This window comes from Palaemon carinicauda, chromosome 5 (assembly GCF_036898095.1).
Source record: "Palaemon carinicauda isolate YSFRI2023 chromosome 5, ASM3689809v2, whole genome shotgun sequence".
Taxonomy (NCBI): domain Eukaryota; kingdom Metazoa; phylum Arthropoda; class Malacostraca; order Decapoda; family Palaemonidae; genus Palaemon; species Palaemon carinicauda.
Window position 1 is genome coordinate 89,917,613 of NC_090729.1, and position 23,770 is coordinate 89,941,382.

At 41.3% G+C, this 23,770-nt stretch overlaps 1 protein-coding gene across 1 annotated transcript in view; it reads left to right on the forward strand.

Moving 5' to 3' along the window:
* Positions 1-23,770, forward strand: part of LOC137641369 (ubiquitin-conjugating enzyme E2 N) — a 417,577-nt gene that overhangs the window by 336,263 nt on the left and 57,544 nt on the right. Inside the window, exon 5 of the mRNA XM_068373857.1 lies at positions 13,862-13,974. Within this exon, the coding sequence (XP_068229958.1) occupies positions 13,862-13,974 (113 nt within the window). The remainder of the gene's footprint in view (positions 1-13,861; positions 13,975-23,770) is intronic.

Below are 23,770 nucleotides of genomic sequence, written 5' to 3' on the forward strand. Positions count from 1 at the left end.
GATTTCACTTGGATGTTGGATATGCTTCAACACTGTGTACAAATGTTCACACGGCACTGGTGTTATTGGTTAGATTCAGCACCTATATAGAACAGTCCATAAATCACCATAGTGATTTTTTTACTAAAAGGTATTACACTCAGAGGTGCTAGTACCTGTTCACCCAATACACTGGTAAGTCCCAAAACAGTCCACTGTTCATCGCAGCACTAGACGACAGGTTTTATAACACTACCTGCAGCCACCACAAAGTGTTCTATCTCGTGCACTCGCTTCGCATAATGTCTATAGAAGACTGGATGATTTCCAACCCGTATATGAGCGGAGTCTATCAAAGTCCATTTGTTGAAAGAAGTTCAACGAGAAAGCAACTTTTCTAGGATCGTGACCTGCGGGTGTACTGTCGGGATCCGCTCTGCGAATAAAGTAGGTGAATTTTGCCCTCAGTTGTTTTAGGGATAGTTTTGATCCTGAGGTTTCGCCTCGGAAGAGTTGTCCCTCCTCAAAGTCTGAAGTTCTTCGAAGATAGACCTTAAGACACTCTACTGGACATAGAGAGACATCTTTCTTCAGCGGGCAGATTCTCCAAGGACCCCACCTTTTGGTGGTCAGCTCATTTTTGGCGAGAAAAGAAGGATTGGGAAAAAGGTTCAGTTCTCCCTCTTCTGTGAACTGAATATGGCCTTCGTTCCTGATAAGGCCACTATTTCACTAACTCTAGCCCGAGGCTATAGCGAACAGGAATATCACTTTCTGTGTTAGATCCTTTAGGGTACAATCCTCATCGTTAAAATTCGAAGCATAGTGCAAGACTTTGTCCAAAGACCATGATATGGGCTTCGGAGGGGTTGCTGGTTTGAGTCTCGCTTTCTGAATCTTATTGAAGATTTGACTTGAAAGGTCCACCTGAAAGGCGCAAAGAAGAGGTCTAGTCAAAGCTGACTTAACACGCAGTCATTTTGGTGGAGGCTAGGCCTTTTTCATGAAGGTAGATGAAAGAGAGGCAGAAATCTATTGAAATTTCTGCCGGTTTCATTGTTTTCATGAAGGAAACCCACTTCTTCCAAGACGATTCGTATTGTCTTCTAGTTGACTTTGACTTGTATTCCTCTATAAAGTCGATGTTGTCTTTTGAGATCCCAAACCTTTTCTTGGCTGCTAAAGCGAGAAAATCATGAGATGTAGGTTTTTGGTTCTCAAGGATGAAGCGTAGACAGTCGACTTCTCAACCGTTTGTGATAAAACTGGGTTCGGTAGGGGGAATAGCTTCAGTTTCAGTTCTAGAGCTAGAGGGAACCAATTGCTTCTGGGCCATTTGGGGGCCACTACTGTTTCTGTTCCTCCGAAGGATCTCAGCTTGTTTAGGACCTTCAGCAGGAGGTTGGTTGGTGGGAACAGACAGATGTGATTCCATCTGTTCCAATCGAGGGACATGGCATCTGTAGCTTCTGCCTGAGGGTCCTCTTAAGGGGCTATATATTGAGGTAGTTTCTTGTTGTTGCTCGTTGCGAAGAGGTCGATCTGCAGTTCCGGGACTTTTTCCAAGATGAAGGAGAATGATTCTGCGTCTAGGGACCAATCTGTCTCTATCGGCTTTTGCCTGGATAGAGTATCCGCCGTCACATTGCAGAACCCCTGGCAAATGAACTGCTGATGAGTGCCACCTCTTCTTCCTTGCCATGCAAAAGATGGCTAACATCACATGATTGATGTGAGGTGATCTCGAGCCTTGTCGTTTCAGACATTTCACTATTACTTTGGTGTCCAAGACCAGTCTGATGTGGACTGATGTGCGAGGGGATAGTTTCTTTAACGTTAGGAAGACTGCCATAGCTCCCAGGATGTTGATGTGAAAGGTCTTGAACTTGTGCGACCAATTCCCTTGCACTTTCCTTTGATGGGAATGGCCTTCATATCCTTTCGGTGAGGCATCTGTGTGAATTACCACTGAAGGTTGGGGTGGTTGCAAGGTAATTGTTCTTGTCAGGCTCTTGACCGTTGACCACAGCCTTAGGATTGTTCGCAGTAGGGCCAGTGTCAATCTTTGTTGATATCTTCAAGCGTTTGATGCGTATCTTCTCCAGACTCCTGACGCATCTTTTAGTTGTGCTTTTAGCACTGGGTCTGTCACTGCTGCAAACTGGAGAGAGCCCAGTACTCTTTCCTGTTGGCGTCTTGACAGATCCCGCCATCTCTCTCCTCTTCTTCGGTGGAATCGAGAGACGATGTGACTGCAAGTTCCAATGGATTCCTAACCATTGAAACTCCTGAGTTGGAGAAAGGCGAGACTTGTGGTTGATCTTGAAGCCTAGGTGTTCTAGGAACTGAATCACCTTTGTGGCTGCCTACAGAAAAGCTGTCTTGGATGCTGCCCACACCAGCCAGTTGTCCAGGTGTGCCGCTACCTGAATGCCTTCTAAGCGCAGCTGTTGGACTACTGTGTCCGCAAGTTTTGTGAATATCCCTGGGGCTATGTTTAGCCCGAACTGCATGGCTGTGAATGCATATTTTGTCTTCTGTAGCCTGAATCCTAGGTAGGAGGAGAGGGGGCGGCTGACTGGTAGGTGCCAATAAGCATCCGCCAGGTCTATAGAGACTGTGTACGCCCCTTTTGGTAACATGGTCCTTATGTGTTGCAGGGTAAGCATCCGGAACTTGTTCTCGATGAACTTGTTGAGTGGAGACAAGTCTAGAATGACTCTGAGTTTGTCCGAGTCCTTCTTGGGAACACAAAACAGCCTTCCCTGGAATTTGATGGATTTCCTTTTTCTTATTACCTTTTTGGTCAAGAGTTCTGAGGTATATTCTTCCAATAAGGGGGTGGAGTGTTGGAAGAATTGAGGAAAAGGGTGTGGAATTTTGTTCCATTTCCAACCGAGTCCATTCTTGATTAGGCTGTGGGCCCAGGGATCGAAGGTCCAACGATCCCGAAAGTGGAAAAGTCTTCCTCCTACCTGGAGCATCTCATTGCTGAGATGTTCCTGAGGGTTTACTACCTTGACCACGTCCTCCTCTACCCCTTGAGGGGTTCCTTTAGGAGCCTCTTCTTGAGCCTCTACTTCTGGGGTGAAAAGTAGTCGTATGCCTCTCAAATCCTGGATTGAACACAGGTGACTGAGTTACCAGCTGCTGGAGAACCATTTAGAAGGTGGTTTGTGGCTGGGCTACCATTTGGGGCACTATGGTCATGGTCATGGTTGGATGCTGTGCAGGCCTGCGTGGCTTCTTTGTCTTCCTGTTTTTTTGGTTGGGGACCAGCATCTGAGGAAATGGTCCTTGCCCAGATACTTGAAGTGATCAGCTTCCTGGGCTCGTGTTTGACCGTTGTGCAAAACACATGCTCTCTACAGGCCCTCCTGTCCTTAACGAAAGCGTACATGTCTTTTACAAGGGTAGCCATGTGAGTCTTGGCTAGGACCATGTACATATCTGGGGTATTGGAAAGACCTGCACACATCTCCATGGAGTTCTGAAGAGACAAAGAAGCGGCTAGTCTCTCCTTTGTCTCCTATTCCCTTCTCAAAAGATGTTCTAACAGTTTTGGAAGGTTCTCATTGAACTGTTGACCTGCTATCTGCGGATCCAGTTTATAGACTGAGAAGGTTAGATGAACCTCGTTCTATTCCTTCTCGCAGGTAGGCAAGGTTAGAGATAATGGTCTGCACTCCTCTAGCACTGGGCATGGTTTGCCTGCATTAACTGCTTTCAGCACACAGTTGAGAGCTTTGACCGAAAAGGGGAAAGCTCTGGAGGAAGGAGCAACGAAGGTAGGATGCTTCTTGCTGAAAGCTGAAACCTTAGAGTTGGTGTAACCGGCCTGTGCCTTGTCATGCTCAAAGATCATGACCTCTTTCGGTTCCGTCTCCTCACGAGATGCTGATTCATCCGCAATCTCACGTAACATTCTGGGTATGCCGATATGTTAGGCCAGAATTGGAGATCTTTGAGGAGTTTGGCCCCCATCTTCTTGGAGATGTACAGTTTCCCATTCATCATGGGCATATGCTCTGCATTCCCCCAGGGGTTGGTTTCGGAGCATTGAGGTAAGTCAGAGACTTTGATAGGCTTATGAGAGCCTTTGAAAGCGCCTGGGTGTTTCACTTCTCTTACTTCCCTCCTAATCTCCTGTTGTTCCTTGCGGAACGATCCATCATCTGCTGAAGTTGTCCTAGGAGACCCTCGCTCTTGGCTATCAGCGGTTCAAGATGGGGAGTTGGGTTCGAAGAAGTTGACGGCACGGGTTGATATGTCGTCACAGAAAACCGAGGGTCTTCCGTTATCGTCGATACGGATCTTTCTTCCTCCGTGAGTGGTTGACCCACCTCTTCTGGATTTTCTTGCAGAAGATCCTTTTCGGTGTGGATGTCCATGCCTTCGAGTGCCTTATTAATGTCAGCCTCTATCGTCAGCTGGATGAAGGGAGGCTTGACCTGTGCCTGGGGCACAACCGCATCGGATTGGGCCTTAAGGAACAGAAGGCATCTCATAGCCTCATTAGGCAGGTAAAAGGTGCCGGAGAGTTCTTTTAACCCTCTTACCCACCTCCGAAGAGTTGCTCTTTCTGTATCCCTTGACTCCGTTAGTCTCAGGGATATCTTCACCGAATCCCTCAGTCATCAGAGCCAAGCAGACGGTGCAACCCTTCAGATCCCAATACCTCAGGGTTTCAGTTGCGATGGAGCAGGGGGCATGAGACTTGCACATCTCGTGGCCACAAAAGTCCCTACTTTTGTGGTTGCAGAACAGGACTGCACACTTCACCTTAGGCTCCTCCTGTAAGGAAAGAAAGAGTAAAATGAGTATAAGGTAATTCATATCACTGATATAAATACATATGCTTAAAATAGTATAATTTACTATTTATAATAGCTTAGGATAGTAAGTTAGAAAAGAAGTAGGAAAGACACATATCTGTGTTTCCTCTCCAGGCAATTGCTGTGACTTCCTACAATATTAATATTTTTACTTTCCCTATTAGGGAAAATACAGAGTGGAATAACTCGTACGTAGAGCCGGAGTCAGTGAATATTAACACTAACTCCTCCACTTGTAGAATATTAATACTGAATGGTAATCATTGGTGTCCCGATGATCTAGGATTCATCAGGATGTTGAGGGAATACTTAACCTCAACATTTTTTAAAGTGGTCTCAACAATGGACTGTGAAAGGATACACAGAATATGTTGGATATTTCATACTACTGTATCATATACTGTAGTTTTCTAACTGCTGTATTGTTATACTTCAGGAATACTGGCTACTGTATTGTCTTATACTGTAGTTTTACCGGTATATTACCGGGTTAGGCTAGTACCTGGCGGCACTAGCTGACAGGGAGAGAGAAAGAATGTAGGGACTATTGCCTCTACTGCCTTCTTTTCAGAATGAGAATTCAAATGGAAGGGGAGGAATACATTGATTCTAGCTTCCATCCAGCCACAAATTCTGTTGCCGGCTGCACTGCCGGTTACAAGGTTTGTGGATGGCATTCCAGGAGAGGACTGAAGAATACTCAACAGTCTAATGGGTTTCCCACCAGCAGCCGTCAGGGCCGGCTAACCTTTCCCGGAGCTTTGCTTCCGTTAGGGAGTTGGTCGAAGCGGCAACCTAACCAACAGCCTTTGTAGGAACCCGGCCGGTTACCCAGTCAGCCCGGCTAGCGGGGATGATTGTAGAATACCAGCCAAAGGATATTTGTGATGGCTAGGCCGACACTAAAGGACAGAAGGGGAAGGGAAAGGGTCTTATATTTTACAGAAGAGAAAGGTGGCGGCAAGTATGCCTCCTACTTTCAGCTGTAAATCAAGGAAGCCTAGCTTCCTATACCGGCGCCGTCATGGGTGGCAGGGGAATAAAGATTTCCTCGCCTGAGACATTGCTGGATATAAGACATGTCTTCTAGTCCACAAGAGAGAAAGGTGGCGGCAATTATACTGCCCACTTTCGGTTGTAGACTAGGGAAGCCTAGCTGCCTTTGCCGACAACGGTGTAACCGGCAGAGGAATTACTATTCCTTTGTCGATAACGTTGTTGGGTACAAGACAAAATACCCTAAGTTACTGTCATATTTTAAGGCCGGGATACACACCGGCGAAGAAGATCGACAGTAAAACACTATCCAAGTCAAGCCAGAGTTCACTACTCGATGGCAATGACGGAAGATATGGTTGTCACCTGGGATGGCGGCACTGAGGGGGGAAGAAGGGTTTATCCTCTTTTCTCTAAAAGAGAAGCGTATCGAATTCTACCAATAATTCTAGGGGATATATATTTCCAACCGAATTAATAGAAACGATACTAGATGTTAAACGGAGGATAACGTTACTAAAGTATACTAAAACGAATTAGGCTAGCCTAACTCGATTGGGATCTCGGCTACGCTGATACCACCGAGGCCCTATCGTATATGAAAGAAACGTTTATTAGGAAGAGGAAATATTACATGTGTAATGCTATCTTCACTACTATAATTTTGCCTAAATAGCTAGAATTTCTTAATAACTAAATACCGGGATCGTCGCACTACTAACTAAATAAAGCATTTATGGCGTGCGACAGCGGTCTTGAAATGGCCGCCTCCAGGGATGGCAGTGCTCCACTCAACACACCTAAATTATGTTAATTTAACTGTGAGAAGGGAGCTAAAAATTATACACAGGAAAGATTAAATACTCAACTTTCCAGAGGATGAAGCTGCTGGAGAATGCATGATAATATTCCTTGAAATAAGTAACAACACCGAGAGAAGCGTGGGAGAACACTGTGCATATATGCTACTTTTTAAAGGAATAATGCGCTGTAGTAGTACAGGGAGGGGATCCACCGGGTAACCTTGATAACGGCTCCCCTTCATTTCGCCACTCTTCCCCCTCAAAGAGTAAAATCTATTCAGGGTGAAGATTGCCATGTGTTGTATCAAGAAATACGTCCCCTGATTTTATGCGATATCCTTAAAGTTATGTTAAGGATACTCGTGCCAAGAGTTAGAATTCTGGAGACCTATGGTTAATTCTCTGGGAGTATCACTGTACCTAAATATCCCTTAGAAAGCTGCCTAAAGGAACTTTCCATCCGGACGACATGGCTGAGCCCAAAAATATATATTATATAGTACTGTCCCGAATTATGGGATTCCCCATTTATGCGGTCGCTATTTTTCAAAAATAACTTTTTTTGTATCTGCGAAGCTGTTCAAAGTCTGTGAGTCAAGCACTACAAAATGTATCAAATCTATTGTCTTTTTATGTATATAGATAGCCCTAAATGCGGTGCTTGATAATGAATGTTACAAAACTATATTTACCTTACATCTTATTAACAATTTCATAATAAAAAGCATATTTAAGGATAAAATTCCACATCAACTCTACTATGCGAATCCAGTTCAGCTGACAAAAAGTAAACAGAATTTTGGTTACATTCTTGGCAATCTTTATCTTTCTCTAACCTTTCGATAATTTTACAGATAGTGTTAATGATGGTATAATAAAGCATTATTTTTGTGTAGTACCGTATATATATAAGCTTTATTTTTCCCTTTGGGTGTTGAAGGGTTTCACACGTAGGCTGGGTTCATTTATTGGCAGTGAATAGCCTAAATTTTGGTAACGAGTCAGCAATATTTTGTCATTATAAACAGTATAGATTTACTTTACAAAGATTAGTTTTGTATAGTACACTGTATAATTATAAAAACCTCTCAGAGAGAGAGAGAGAGAGAGATATTTGATGCCAGAAAACCCAAATATCTCTCTCTCTCTCTCTCTCTCTCTCTCTCTCTCTCTCTCTCTCTCTCTCTCTCTCTCTCTCTCTCTCTCTAAGAAATAAAATCTTAGTTTACATATGGCTACCTGAGTTTAAGATTGAAATTGTGGCGATCAATTCCTCGCTTCAGGTGGTACAAGAAACAAAAACACTGCTCTCGATTACAACAGCTGATTCTCTCTCTCTCTCTCTCTCTCTCTCTCTCTCTCTCTCTCTCTCTCTCTCTCTCTCTCTCTCTCTCTCTCTCTCTCGTGTTATACAATACTTACATATAGTTGAAGACACACCAAAATCGATTTTCATAAAAAGTGTCCATTAAATATTAAACGAAAAATTATACCGTGTATACATCCAATTCAATCATAGCTTAAAATACGGCTTCCGATTTCGTCAGTAAACCACTATTTTTTAGGAAACATTTTATTCTAGAAAATTGCGACTCTTTAAATAGCTAATTGGGCTTTAAGAAAACATTGCCAATATATTTTTGAGAAATATGTTGAAAAGTGAAGATGGATAAGAAAAATCTATTTAAATTTTTTGCTAAGAAAATTATCTTCAAAAGGCTCTTGTAGATAATGAAAATCAGTTGAGAATCATTAATGGTAGATTAACCCTGGAAAGGTATGATGGGTCGTTTGCGTCCCCTACAGCATTTTCAAAACCTGTTTTTTCCCCATAAATCATCAGCTGTCTCGAATATGGAAGTGATCGACCTGCAAGGGGTGACTAGTCTACATGCCATTGTCTGCTTTAGGACTGATTTTCGTCTAACTTCCCTCCTTCCCCGTTTTTTTACCCCCCCAGGGGTCGACCTCGACCCTGAATACCTTTATAGGGGTAAGTGATCAAACAGCAAAGTTATTACATAATTATAAATTGTCGAACAGTGTTGATACTTGTTTGGTTCTTTATAGTTGGAAAGTGTGGGTGGATGGTGTGTCTACCACTTGCATGACATTGGTTTTGGCTTAGATGCCATATATTGCCATGAGGTCCATTTTCCCTCAAATGCTAATTTCTGATTTTTTGGGGTTTTTTTCAAATTTGATTTTTTTTTCTATTTATTTTGAATTTATCTTCAATAATGGCCAGCAGACAGTATTCCCTCGGCATGGATGTCATCAACACACTTCTAATGGAGTTAAAAAGAGATGTTGATGATAATATGGAGCTTGCAACCCCATTCTTCATTCCAAGTGGTAGATTGGGCTGTAAGAGTTGTTGCGGTCTGCGGCCATTTTGTTGACATACCCGAAAGGTAAGTTGGCATATCTCTATATATTCTTGTTCTGTATAGAATTCGTGATATTTTGGTATAATTTAATGCATAAATATCATGTTTTATAGGAGATACAATGATTTTCATAAGAAATTTACATTGAGAACTAGGCTGTCAAAAAATGACCTTTAGATTCCGCCCCTGTTATAACAGTAAATTACATCTTAGTGCACATTTTATTATGTATTTCTGTTCTATGATAATATGAGTTTATTCTATAAAAAAATTAGCCTCTTCCTTTTTCATTTGGGTACCCAAAAAAATTCATGAAATTTGGACAAATTTTTTGGCCAAAAAAATTTACCCTTTTTTTTTCTCATTTCAGATCTTGACTTCTATGGGTCCAACTCATTTCCAGCAATTATATGCTGTTGCTTTGCCATCTAAGAAGGTGTCTTTAAAGGGATTTATGTGTATATGTATATTTCTATTTTTTGTGAATATCTACGTCGTCTTTTTTTTGTATACTTAAATTTTTAATATATTTCCAATAAATAGTTATTTTGTAGATGTGTATCATTTATATTTTCAGTAATTTTTAGCATTCTTTGAGGTATTTTTAGCAAGTCAAACAATACAGATTGATGCATAACTAGATTTTTCCTGAATTTTTTTCGGAGTCGGGGTCGTTCACGACCGAGTATACCCTTAAAGGGGTGTCCGAGTAGCATACCTATCCAGGGTTAAGGTTGACATAACCGCAAAATATCATTGTTTTAATGGGGCAGACACTGCTAATATATATATATATATATATATATATATATATATATATATATATATATATATATATATATATATATATTATATATATATATATATATATATGTGTATATATATATATATATATATATATATATATATATATATATATATATGATATATATATTCTTCTTCTTCCTAGCTTTATCCCTATTCGGGGTCGCCGTTTCTAATGAGTCTCTTCCATCTCCCTCTGTCCTGTGTCATTTCCTCCCATACTCCCTTCTCCCTCATATCATCTCTAATGCAATCTCTCCACCTGGTCTTAGGTCTTCCTCTCCTTCGTGTTCCATCCACCTCCACGTCCATCACTTCTCTTGCCATGTGTTGCCCTTCTCTTCTCATCAGGTGGCCATACCATCTTAACCTTGCCTCTTGCACTTTCTTTGATGCCTCAGTGACTTTTACTGTACCCCTAATATGTTCATTTCTAACCCTGTCCTTTTTGGTTACTCCACTCATCCACCTAAGCATCCTCATCTCGGTTACGTTCAACTTTCTACCCTCTGTTTTCTTTAGGGGTGCTGCTTCCAATCCATATGTCATTGCTGGTCTGACCACTGCCTTTTGCACTCTGCCCTTCAATCTTATAGGGACTTTCCTATCACATATGACACCAGACACCCTCCTCCAGTTGTTCCAACCACACTGAATCCGGTTGTTAATTTCCTCTTCCATGTTCCCCCCATTGTCGATCACTGAACCAAGGTACTTGAATTTATGAACCCTTTTGATATTTCCTCCGCCTAATTTGATTGTTGTTTGCTGGTCGCCATCCATCTCGGTTGTCATATACTCTGTCTTCTTCCTGCTTATTCTTAAACCTCTACTCTCCAAGGCATATCTCCATCTTTCTAGTTTCCCCTCCAGTTCTTCCCTGTTCTCGGCTACCAAGACTATATCATCTGCATAGAGCAGACACCATGGTGGCTCCTCCCTGACATCCTCTGTTAACACATCCAAGACGATGTTAAACAGGAGTGGGCTTAGAGCAGATCCCTGATGTAGCCCAACTCCAACTTGGAAATTTTCTGTTCTTCCAACTGTAGATCTGACGCTGGTTTTTACATTTTTATACATCTCCCTGATCATTCTGACATACTTCTCCATCACTCCTCTCTCCCTGAGACATCTCCATATTTCCTGTCGTGGTACTCTGTCATATGCCTTCTCTAGGTCTATAAAGGCCATATGCAAGACCTTTTGCTTCTCTCTGTACTTTTCCATAATTTGTCTCAAAGCGAAAATACCATCCACAGTACTAAGCCCCTTCATGAATCCTAGTTGCTGTCTACCGATGGAAACTTGCTGCCGTAATCTTTCATCCATAATTCTTTCAAATACCTTCAGTGTATGTGACATGAGTTTTATTCCTCGATAATTTTCACAACACTGTATGTCCCCTTTCTCTTTGAATATTGGGATTAATATACTTTCCCTCCATTTTTCGGGTATTGTCTCACTTTCCATAATCTTTTTCATTAACTGCCACAATATGTCAATTCCTTCCTCATCAAGAGCCTTCCAGGCTTCTGCAGGTATGCCATCTGGTCCCACAGCTTTACCATTTTTCATCTTTCCCAGTGCCCCTCTAACCTCAGCTTTTGTTATTTCTGTGAGTGGTCCACAATTTGTGTGTCCGTCTCCTCTTAGAAATCTTTCATTTTCTTCATTCAGTAAGCCCTCAAAATATTCTTCCCATCTCTTTATTATGTCTCTCTCATTTCTCAGTATATTTCCATCCTTATCCTTAATCTGTCTTATGTGTGTTATATCCTTGGTATTCTTATTTCTCATGTGTGCTAGTTTAAAGATCTTTCCTTTCCCTTCCTTGGTATCTAGCTCTTTGTAAAGCTGATCATATATATATATATATATATATATATATATATATATATATATATATATATATATATATATATATATATATATATATATATTATATATATATATATATATATATATATATATATATTATATATATATATATATATATATATATATATATATATATATATATATATATATATATATATATATATATATATATATATATATATATATATATATATATATGTGTATATATATATATATATATATATATATATATATATATATATATATATATATACATATATATATACATATATATATACATGTGTGTGTGTTTATACAGTAATGCATCTAGATACGAAATAATTGGTTCCTGAGTGGCTTTGGTGTCGTGATTTTTTAGTATGATGAGTTGCATTTTACATGTAAATCGCCTAATTCATTCCAAGCGATGTAAAATCACCACATAAGATTTCATAATAAAGCTATAACCTCAGTGAAATATAGTAAAATACATTTGAATCATTTGATATACCTAACATGTTATAATACCTGTAAGTGAAGTAGTTATTAAAACATAATGTAAAATGATATAGTACAATACTGTACATATACGAAATATACATTACCGTATGTACTGTAGTATTGGTATAGTTACCCTAACGATAGAAAGGTACACTTTTTATCTTACATAAACAACCATTTTTCTTCAGCTTGCGCATATTTTTAGTTAACTATTCATTGTAATATTAATATTCAATGGTGATGTGTCGATAAACAACCTACATGGTTTTTTTTTTACACTTGTATGATTAAGCTTTTTTATTGCAATAAATATGAGATTCATTAATGTCAATATATACGTGAACTTTGTAGAATTGATATACTTTAATTGTTCAGTAAATAGTTTTCTTAACTTTTATTTTATTTGCTGAAATGCAAAAAAAATATCACTAATAGTTTGATATGCATTGTAGCATTGTGTGTACATACATACAATACAATTCTGTTCATTGTGTTATTTTCATTTAAAAATGTTCTTATTGATATAAAATCAATTTTATATAAATAATCATGGCATAAAAGGAAATATGCTATGAGCTGTTATTTATTTACCGAAATGAAAGAAAAATACATCGCTAATGTTTTGATGTGTAGTAGCATTAAGCATATGTACATACACTCAATACAGTACTGTTCATAGTATTATTTTACCTTGAAATTGTACTTGCATAAAATAGGCAGGATCTTATGGCAGTAACTAGCATCAAAGTAGGGAGATAACCAATGGGAGAGTAGGACAGTGGTGACGAGATTACAGTTTGGCGTCCCGCGAATTCTAATACTATTCTCGGCGCCGGAAAATCATTTTCGTATCATGAAAATTGTTCCGCATTATGAGGCCAATGAAAAATCACCTTTTTTATCATGAATTTTTCTAATAAAGAAACTTTCGTATCCAGAGGCATCACTCTATAGTGTATATATTTCCCTCCCAAATTTATTTAAACCAGCTCTGTAAGAGTCAAGCTTTGCTCATTTGGATGATATATATGCTCCATTTAACAATAATAATGTTCCTAGGTTTTGTTTTCTATTAAATCGTATGAAATATCATTTGTTTGAAAAGTTTTGCTCATTGATAATTTTGATAGTAATAGTAGCCCTCCCTCTACTAGAAATGTATTTTTTTTGTTCATTCATTGTAAACTTATTTTGTTTTTATAAGTACTGGAGTTTTTACTGCAGAGTAAGTAAAGCTATTGAGGTCCTTTTCTAGGGTTATGAGGCCTTTTACTATAAGAATTTTCTTTGTAAATTGGGAAAGTAAGTTTTGATAAGCTACAAAGTTCACTAGATGTGAGTAAACTAGAAGACGGATTTTGACATAGGAAAAATCTATTTTTGGGTGAGGTATCCATGTCATCCTGATGAAAGTTCCTCAACAAGGGAAAGGGCAGAGATCTGTATAGCATGGCTGCGGCCTGTCGTAGGAAAGCTGCAAGAATTTTCTGTTACTGTCTTCACTGCTTTCTGTAAGTCACACTGTAAGAGGTGTGGTCAATTAATATCACCTCTTACCATGCAATAATTTGCTCACAAAAATTTAACAAGTTTATCCAAAATTTCAAGTTTGATTATTCTTCTCTGTGGTATTTTTTGCTTTTTATTGTAACAAAAATCCATTAGATAATTTAGTATTTTTCTATTATTTCAGATAAGTGGAGCCCTGCTTTGCAGATCAGGACAGTTTTGTTGTCAATCCAAGCTCTGCTTTCTGCGCCTAATCCAGATGATCCTTTAGCTAATGATGTAGCAGAACTTTGGAAGGTAAGTTTGCAGATTTTTTTTTTGCATGATAACTGTCCAATATGTGTGCACCCTCCATTGCAAGAAATGAAGAAATGTGAGAATTTTAATGCTTTTGCAGAATTTTTGCATACAGGCTATAGTGAGAAGAGAGATGTGCATGGCATAGGGCCCATCTTACTGAGATGATTTCTTAAAGGAGTCACTCCCTAAACATGGAATATCTTTTCTTTATTGAAGCCTTGTGAAGGGCAAGAGGGCTCTCAAACTATAATGATTTTTTTTCTCCGTTTCATTCTAAATTTCTCTGTTTTTTTCTATAGCTTATTACTACAACCTCCATATTTTATCAATTGTGTCCCACCTTGCTGACCAACCTCTCTTCCCCTTTTCACTGCCTATAATTTTTGGAAGAAATATCATTGCTGGGATTGAAGTTTATTTATTTTTATTTTTTTCAAGACCAGTTGTTGGAGCTATGGTGGTCTTGCCAACTACCTGATAGTGTTTGAACCACAAGTGTCGTTGTTCATATATTTGTACTTGGAACTATTCTTGTGAAGAAATCTAGCTTTCAGATTACTGGAGTGGGCAGATTTATTAAACATCGGCCTCTTGGTATTCTGTCAGATTTGTAATCTACTTTTTCATTTCTCAACCGATTTTCATAATTCAAAAAACATTGAAGATAATTTTATTAGCTAAATTTTTATAGAGCTGATTTTCCTTATCAGTCCTTATTTTTTATGTAATTTTTTTTTTCATGATTTTATTGGCTAAATTTTCATAGAACCGATTTTCCTTATCAGTCCTTTTTTTATGTATTCTTTTCCCCCAAACCTATGGGCAATAGTTATAAAGATTGGCATTTTTTTTCATATAGTGCTCATATACATATACCAAGCTACTTACCTCCAATTTTGGGGGTTAGCCAACATCAAACAAATGAAACAGAAAAGGGGACCTTTCCTCTCTATGTTTCTCCCAGCCTGACAAGGGACTCAATCGAGTTTGGCTGGTACTGCTAGGGTGCCACAGCCCACCCTCCCCAGTTATCCACCACATATGAAGCTTCATAACGCTGAATCCCCTACTGCTGCTACCTCTGTGGTCATCCCAAGCACCGGAGGAAGCATCAGGGCCTACCGGAACTGCATCACAATCACTCGCCATTCATTCCTATTTCTAGTACGCTCTCTTGCCTCTCTCACATCTTTCCTCCTATCACCCAGAGCTTCCTTCACTCCATCCATCCACCCAAACCTTAGCCTTCCTCTTGTACTTCTCCCATTAACTCTTGCATTGATCACCTTCTTAAGCAGACAGCCATTTTCCATTCTCTCAACATGGTCAAACCACCTGAACACATTCATATCCACTCTAGCTGCTAACTCATTTCTTACACCCGTTCTCACCCTCACTACTTCGTTCCTAACCCTATCTACTCGAGATACACCAGCCATACTCCTTAGACACTTCATCTCAAACCCATTCAATTTCTGTCTCTCCGTCACTTTCATTCCCCACAACTCCGATCCATACATCACAGGTGGTACAATCACTTTCTCTTACAGAACTCTCTTTACATTCATGCCCAACCCTCTATTTTTTTACTACTCCCTTAACTGCCTCCAACACTTTGCCTCCTTCACTGACGTACATCTGCTTCCACTCCATCATTTGCTGCAACAGCAGACCACAAGTACTTGAACTGATTCACCTCCTCGAGTAACTTTCCATTCAACATGACATTCAACCTCGCACCACCTTCCCTTCTCGTACATCTCATAACCTTACTCTTACCCACATTAACTCTCACACACCCTTCCAAATTCTGTCACTAATCGGCCAAGCTTCTCTTCCGCGTCCGCAACCAGTACAGTATCATCCGCAAACAACAACTGATTTACCTCCCATTCTTGGTCATTCTCGTCTACCAGTTTCAATCCTCGTCCAAGCACTCGAGCATTCACCTCTCTCACCACTCCATCAACATACAAATTAAACATCCACGGCGACATCACACATCCCTGTCTCAGCCCCACTCTCCCCGGAAACCAATTGCTCACTTCATTTCCTATCCTAACACATGCTTTACTACCTTTTGTAGAAACATTTCACTGCTTGCAACAACCTTCCACCAACTCCATATAACCTCATCACATTCCACATTGCTTCCCTATCAACTCTTATCATACCCTTTCTCCAGATCCATAAATGCAACATGCACCTCCTTACCTTTTGCTAAATATTTCTCGCATATCTGCCTAACTGTAAAAATCTGATTCATACAACCCCTACCTCTTCTAAAACCACCCTGTACTTCTAAGATTGCATTCTCGGTTTTTTCCTTAATCCTATTAATCAGTACTCTACCATACACTTTTCCAACTACACTCAACAAACTAATACCCCTTGAATTACAACACTCATGCACATCTCCCTTACCGTTATATAGTGGTACAATACACGCACAAACCCAATCTACTGGTACCATTGACAACACAAAACACTCATTAAACAATCTCACCAACCATTCAAGTACAGTCACATCCCCTTCCTTCAACATCTCAGCGCTCACACCATCCATACCAGATGCTTTTCCTACTCTCGTTTCATCTAGTGCTCTCCTCATTTCCTCTCTTGTGATCTCTCTCTCATTCTCATCTCCCATCACTGGCACCTCAACACCTGCAACAGCAATTATATCTGTCTGCCTCCCTATTATCCTCAACATTCAGTAAACTTTCAAAATATTCCGCCCACCTTTTCCTTGCCTCCTCTCCTTTAACAACCTTCCATTTCCATCTTTCACTGTCTCTTCAATTCTTGAACTAGCCTTCCTTACTCTCTTCACTATCCAAAACTACTTCTTATTCTCTTCATATGAATGACCCAATCCCTGACCCCACCTCAGGTCAGCTGCCCTCTTTGCCTCACGTACCTTGCGCTTAACTTCCACATTTTTCTCTATATCTTTCATACTTCTCTACACTATTACTCTGCAGCCATTCTTCAAAAGCCCTCTTTTTCTCTTCCACTTTTACCTTCACTTCTCCATTCATTGCCTTTCCTCATGCTGCCTCCAACAAACTTCTTGTCACTCACAGCACTTGCTATTCCAAAAAATTTTTCTTTTACTAACTTCCACTCCTCCTCTAAATTACCAGTTTCTCTTACTTTCACTTTGTCATATGCCATTTTCAACCTTTCTTGATATTTACTTTTTACCCCCGCTTTTATTAGCTCTTCAACCCTCACTAGCTCCCTTTTACATCCACCTACTCTATTCCCCCACTTTTGCTACAACTAATTATAATTAAAGTAAACATCAAGAAACTATCTGAGAATTAAAACCTAACAAAAACATTATTAATGCAGTTAAACTGAAACAAAATCAGCAAAATAAGCAGAAGTATGCACTGCCTTGTGGAAATTCATCTCCATTGCCTTAATATTCAATCTATACATAATTTAATGGAGCAGGGGAATTGACGCGTCGGCGAGCTGGAGAGCGTTGCCCTGGCAAATGGTGAGATGGCGAGTAGCGTCCTGGCGAGCGGCGAGATGAAGAGAAGCGCGCCAGAGAGCACTGGGCAGGAGAGCGTCGTCTGTCAGGAGATCATCTAGGAGGGCGAGATAGCAAACGCCGCATTGGAAGACTACAGCGCTAACAGGTCAAGCGTCCAGCAGGAGAGTGACTATCATCATCAGGCGAACAATTATCTGCAGTGTCGATCACAAGCAGGAATGACGAATATTTCAGTCTCCATGTACACTCTGTGGAAACAGTCCACCACCCTCCATCTGGGGACAAGAAAAAGGGCTTACCTCCAAACACCAAGAAACATGGCTGCATCCCTGTTCTACTGCAGAGCAGACTGCCCTGGGCACACCATCTACCTGAATCCCTACTGAGTGTAGACCACGATGTCAATTACCTGTTGAGAAAAATAGAAAAACATACTACAATTTGCTAGAGGCTCAAGTCTCATAAATCAAAAAAAAATTAATAAAGTTTTTCATCAAGCCCATATCATATAATAAGACCATGGTGAATCAAATTATTTCTTTTTAAAGTTCATCACACAAGCAGCTGACAAATCTGTCTCTGACTAATGCCCAACCAGTAAAACATGTAGTCCCTTGGTGGTCAGACACGCTAACTCAATAAGAGAAAAGCTTGCAATTTTAAGAAAATCACAAACTTTGAATAAAAAATTAAAAAGAATAGTACTGGTCCATTAATTTTAGGAACTACAGTTAACAAAGTGATTGATAAAGCAATAAAATATTAGTGCAATGAAACAATATTTTACTAAGATTTCTACTAAAGAAGCAATAAAAAGATAATATTATGGCAAAAATGTGTCTAGTATATCAGAAAATACTTTGTGGGTGGTGTGGCAGAAATAAAAAAAAATTAATGCTTCTTATAGCAGACCTACAACACATGCATTATTGCATAATGGGTCACTGGGTCATGGTACACAAGCAATATAGAATATTATAGGACAAAATATTGAAAGCATAAGCAGTATCGATAATCTTGATGCCCACTTTCGATGCATTAAAAGAAAAGAGGAATTTTTGATACAGGGTAAGATAGATATCTATTAAAATAAAAGGTTTACCGAGGAGCTGGAATTTGCTTCATCAAAATGTAGTACATTGGCCCCTGATATAAGAAATTTAGCCCTTTTGCAAAAGGCTTATGTATTAGAATTTAATATTCATCATTGTACCAAAACATCTATTTCCAAATGCTTGGAAACATGCAATGCTGTAGTAATACCAATAGGTAAACCTGGAAAAGACCTCCAGTAACACAAGCAATTACTGAGTAATTTCACTAACGTCGTATCTTTGGAAATTCCTTGAAAAAAATTGTAGATTATAAACTGAATTGGTGTTTACTTCTTAACAGCATTTTATCAATCTCAATCGGAGCGATCTACCTTGGACTCCTTCACATTTAGAAAATTATATACAGGTTTTGAATGAAAGTGAATTGCAGCAGATATTTTGTTTCACATTAAGAAGGCATAGGATGCCACTTGGAGGAATTCAATTGTAAAATCCTTATATGATACTGGTTTTCAAGGACACCTTCCCATTTTTATTAGAAATTTTATTGTTATTATTATTATTATTATTATTACTTACTAAGCTACAACCCTAGTTGGAAAAGCAGTATGCTATAAGCCCAGGGGCTCCAACAGGGAAAATAGCTCAGTGCGGAAAGGAAAAAAGGAAAATAATATATTCTTAGAAGAGTAACAACAATAAATATCTCCTATATAAACTATAAAAACTTTAACAAAACAAGAGGAAGAGAAATAAGATAGGAGAGTGTGCTCGAGTGTACCCTCAAGCAAGAGAACTCTAACCCAAGACAGTGAAAGGCCATGGTACAGAGGCTATGGCACTACCCAAGACTAGAGAACAGTGGTTTGATTTTGGAGTGTCCTTCTCCTAGAAGAGCTGCTTACCATAGCTAAAGAGTCTCTTCTACCCTTACCAAGAGGAAAGTGGCACTGAACAAGTACAGTGCAGTAACCCCTTGGGTGATGAAGAATTGTTTGGTAATCTGTGTTGTCAGGTGTATGAGGACAGAGGAGAATATGTAAAGAATATGCCAGACTATTCAGTGTGTATGTAGGCAAAGGGAAAATGAACCGTAACCAGAGAGGAGGATCCAATGTAGTACTGTCTGGCCAGTCAAAAGACCCCATAACTCTCTAGCGGTAGTATCTCAACGGGTGGCTGGTGCCCTGGAAAAAAATTCCAAACACTTTTAGAGAATATTTACAGGGTATTATGAATCTTACAACCTTAATCTTGGTATACCCTAGGGTAGTGTTTAAAGTGTCACTCAACATTGGCAATTAATAACAAATCCCACAGGAAGTGTAAAGTAGTCTTTACATGGACGACTTTGCAATATACTGTACTACTCATCAATCTCTGTTACCTACAAAGAATAAATAATCCCATTTGCTAATTAGATTGGTTCTAGTGCCTTATATACAGTATGTAGTAATACCTTGACCTATTATTATTATTACGGTATTATTATTATTATTATTTCATACATACATATACCAAGGCACTTCCCCAATTTTGGGGGGTAGCCGACATCAAACAAAAGAAACAAAACAGGGGACCTCTCCTCTCTACGTTCCTCCCAGCCTTACAAGGGACTCAACCGAGTTCGGCTGTTACTGCTAGGGTGCCACAGCCCGCCTTCCCCGTTATCCACCACAGATGAAGCTTCATAACGCTGAAACCCCTACTGCTGCTATCTCCGTGGTCATCTAAGGCACCGGAGGAAGCAGCAGAGCCTACCGGAACTGTCACAATTTCTCGCCATTCATTCCTATTTCTAGCACGCTCTCTTGCCTCTCTCACATCTATCCTCCTATCACCCAGAGCTTTCTTCACTCCATCCATCCACTCAAACTTTGGCCTTCCTCTTGTACTTTTCCCATCAACTCTTGCATTCATCACCTCCTTTAGCAGATAGCCATTTTCCATTCTCTCAACATGGCCAAATCACTTCAACACATTCATATCCACTCTAGCTCCTAACTCATTTCTTACACCCGTTCTCACCCTCACCACTTCGTTTCTAATCCTATCTACTCGAGATACACCAGCCATACTCCTTAGACACTTCATCTCAAACCCATTCAATTTCTGTCTCTCCGTCACTTTCATTCCCCACAACTCCGATCCATACATCACAGTTGGTACAATCACTATCTCATACAGAACTCTCTCTTTTTTATTCATGCCCAACCCTCTATTTTTTACTACTCCCTTAACTGCCCCCAACAATTTGCATCCTTCATTCACTCTCTGACGTACATCTTGCTTCCACTCCACCATTTGCTGCAACAACAGACCCCACGTACTTAAACTGTTCCACCTCATCAAGTAACTCTCCATTCAACATGAGATTCAACCTTACACCACCTTCCCTTCTCGTACATCTCATAACCCTACTCTTACCCACATTAACTCTCAACCTCCTTCTCTCACGCACCCTTCCAAATTTTGTCACTAATCGGCGAAGCTTCTCTTCCGCGTCTGAAACCAGTACAGTATCATCCGCAAACAACAACTGATTTACCTCTCATTCATGGTCATTCTAATTATTTTTATTATTATTACATGCTAAGCTACCACCCTAGTTGGAAAAGCAGAATGCTGTAAGCCCAGGGCCCCAACAATGAAAATAGCCCAATGAGGAAAAGAAACAAGGAAAAATAAGACATTTCAAGAACAGCAACACCAAAATAAATTTGTTCCAACACGAATACTTACCTCGAACTACTTTCTTAGGAGTTACCTGTAACCTCCTCTCTACCGACCAGAGTTTTGTGTAGTGTACCCCCCACCCCGTTTTCCAAGGAGGCCTACCCCCGGCATTAAGGAATGTGCCCCGAGGGTAGGCTTATCGTAGGTCGATTTCCGGCCGGGTCAGCCTCTTCAGTAAGTTCTCTGGTCGCGACGTGTAAACACGTCGCCCTCGTTTTCTATCGATCCTTTGTGTGCGTTCTGAGTGTCCCACGGGTTCCCCGCGTGGTAACTTGTGTTTTCCTGTGCACTTTTCCCGGGTGTTCCTGTGTGTTCACCTTCCACCCTTGTGCATACCCAGTGTTTTCCTTGATTCCCTTCAAGGAATTAATAGCTGAAGAGAACAATTTAACAATAAATCATCCTTCCTCCCCTTATCCTCTGTGTTCGTCGTGTAGGGGCAGCTTATGTTTTCCTACAGCCACGTGTCCGGAGTGCTAGTCCTGGAACGTAGTGCAGGGGGTGCGCTTCGGCACCAAGAGGAAGAATGCATCCAAGAGGTCTCATAGGAAGACGAGCCTTTCCTCGCCGCTTACTTCACCCGATGCCTCATCGAATAGAGCTGCTTTATACAGCCATCTTCCCCTACCCAGAGTAGGGGACGAGGTAAGTCAGCTGTGGGGAAGTGCCCATTGCTCTTCCCCAGGAGTTTGAGTGGGTGCGGTATAGCACCAAGGAGGAGTAGGCGACGAAGAGGTCACCTAAGAAGACTAGCGCCCCTTCCCCCCTTGCTTCGCCGGGCGTCTCGTCTGACAGAGCTTCCCTACCACCCTCCCCTACCCAGAGTAGGAGACGAGGTAGGTCCGTTGTGGGGAAGGTAACTCCTAAGAAAGTATTTCGAGGTAAGTATTCGGGTTGGAATAAATCAAAAATTTTAAGTAGTTTTTATTTTTCCTAACATACTTACCGAGAACTACTTTCGGGAGTGTGTTGGGAGACGGAGTCCTGGTGCAAGTAGGCCACGTCTCCTCTGATGACCCCATGTGGGGGAAAAATGTCCCTAATTTTTCACCAGTCTCTTTGGCGTATTTTTCAGTCACTTCTGCAGCCGAGGACGTCGCCGAGAAGGAGCCTCCCAAGTCTGTATTGCAGCGTTCCCCGGACCGGCAGTCCAGGGATTTCTCGCCACGAAGGCCATCCTCCAGACGCAGATATAACCCTCGCATGGAGAAATGCGAGAAGCCCTCTTCAGGCAGGCGTAAGGCCGCGAAGCTTCCGGTTCACCCCCCCAGCGGGGGGAACCGTGCTTCCTTACGGGCAGCCTGGCCGAATCAGCACAGCTGGTTCGGCCCTCGGACTTAAAGGAACGGTTCCCTCCGTCGGGTCAGCCCACGGGGATCCGCGTCCTCGTCCCCCAGAGAGAATACACGAACAGTAGTCCTGACCCCCGAACCTGGTGCGAAGGCTCCCGGCGAGGAAGACCGGTACCACCGCAAGGGAGTACCGGGTATTCCAGAACCGAAGCACCTGGTGGGGAGTGCCCGGTGACCTGGCTCCTCGGGATCAGGCCGTAGGAAGGACTCTACAAGTAAGCGTAAGTCCTCGAAGCCTCCGGTTCACCCCGCCCAGCGGGGGGAAACGCACTTCTTTTCGGGCGGCCTGGCCGAACCAGCCCAGCTGGTGCGGCCTTCGGGTCGGAAGGAACGGTTCCCGCTGTTGGGTCAGCCCACGGGAACCGCGTCCTCGTCACCCAGAGCCCTTGAGCGGACGAGAGTCCCTGCTGAGTCGGCGATGCCTGCGTTAACCCAGGCCCCTTGTGCGGACGTCCCCGCCGATGAAGTCCAGTACCTCGGTAGGACGGCACCCCTGGCTCCAAGAACCAGACGTCCGGTCGGTGTGCCCGGTAACCCAGCTCCCCGGTCCCAAGCCGAGACCTCGGCTGACGGGAGGGAGGGTTCCCCAACGGAGGACTCGGCCTATAGGAGGGTGGTTGGCCTTATCAGGAGGCACCACAAGTTTGAGGAACCTGCGGCTACGGACGAAGACTACTGGAGGTCAAGCCTGTTACGGATTATGCAGACCCCTACCCAACCTAAGACGTCTCTAGCGCTTCCTCTAGCCCGAGATCTGGTCCTAGGGCAGGAGTATGTAGACAAAGTGGTGGCTAGTAATGCCAAAGCCCCCAAAACCCAGTTTTAAATATTTAACTTAGCCGGTGAATATATAATAGCTGACGCCTCCGGCGGCTCGACAGAAAAACACAAAAACTCGCGAGCGATCGCTATAAAGGTTGCGGGTGTGCCCACCAGCGCCAACTATCGGCCAGATACCGCATATACATGTAAACAGCTCCAATTCTTCTCTGTCGGTCTGATCGACAAGACGTACCATTACTCGCTGTTAACCTGGAGTTTTTCAACAGTCTTGGTGAAGTACTTCCTTTTGGTTTGAGCTTTCGCAGTGCAGGTGTCTTATCTTCAACTTAAACTATTGAACTCTTTTTTTGGATAGATTT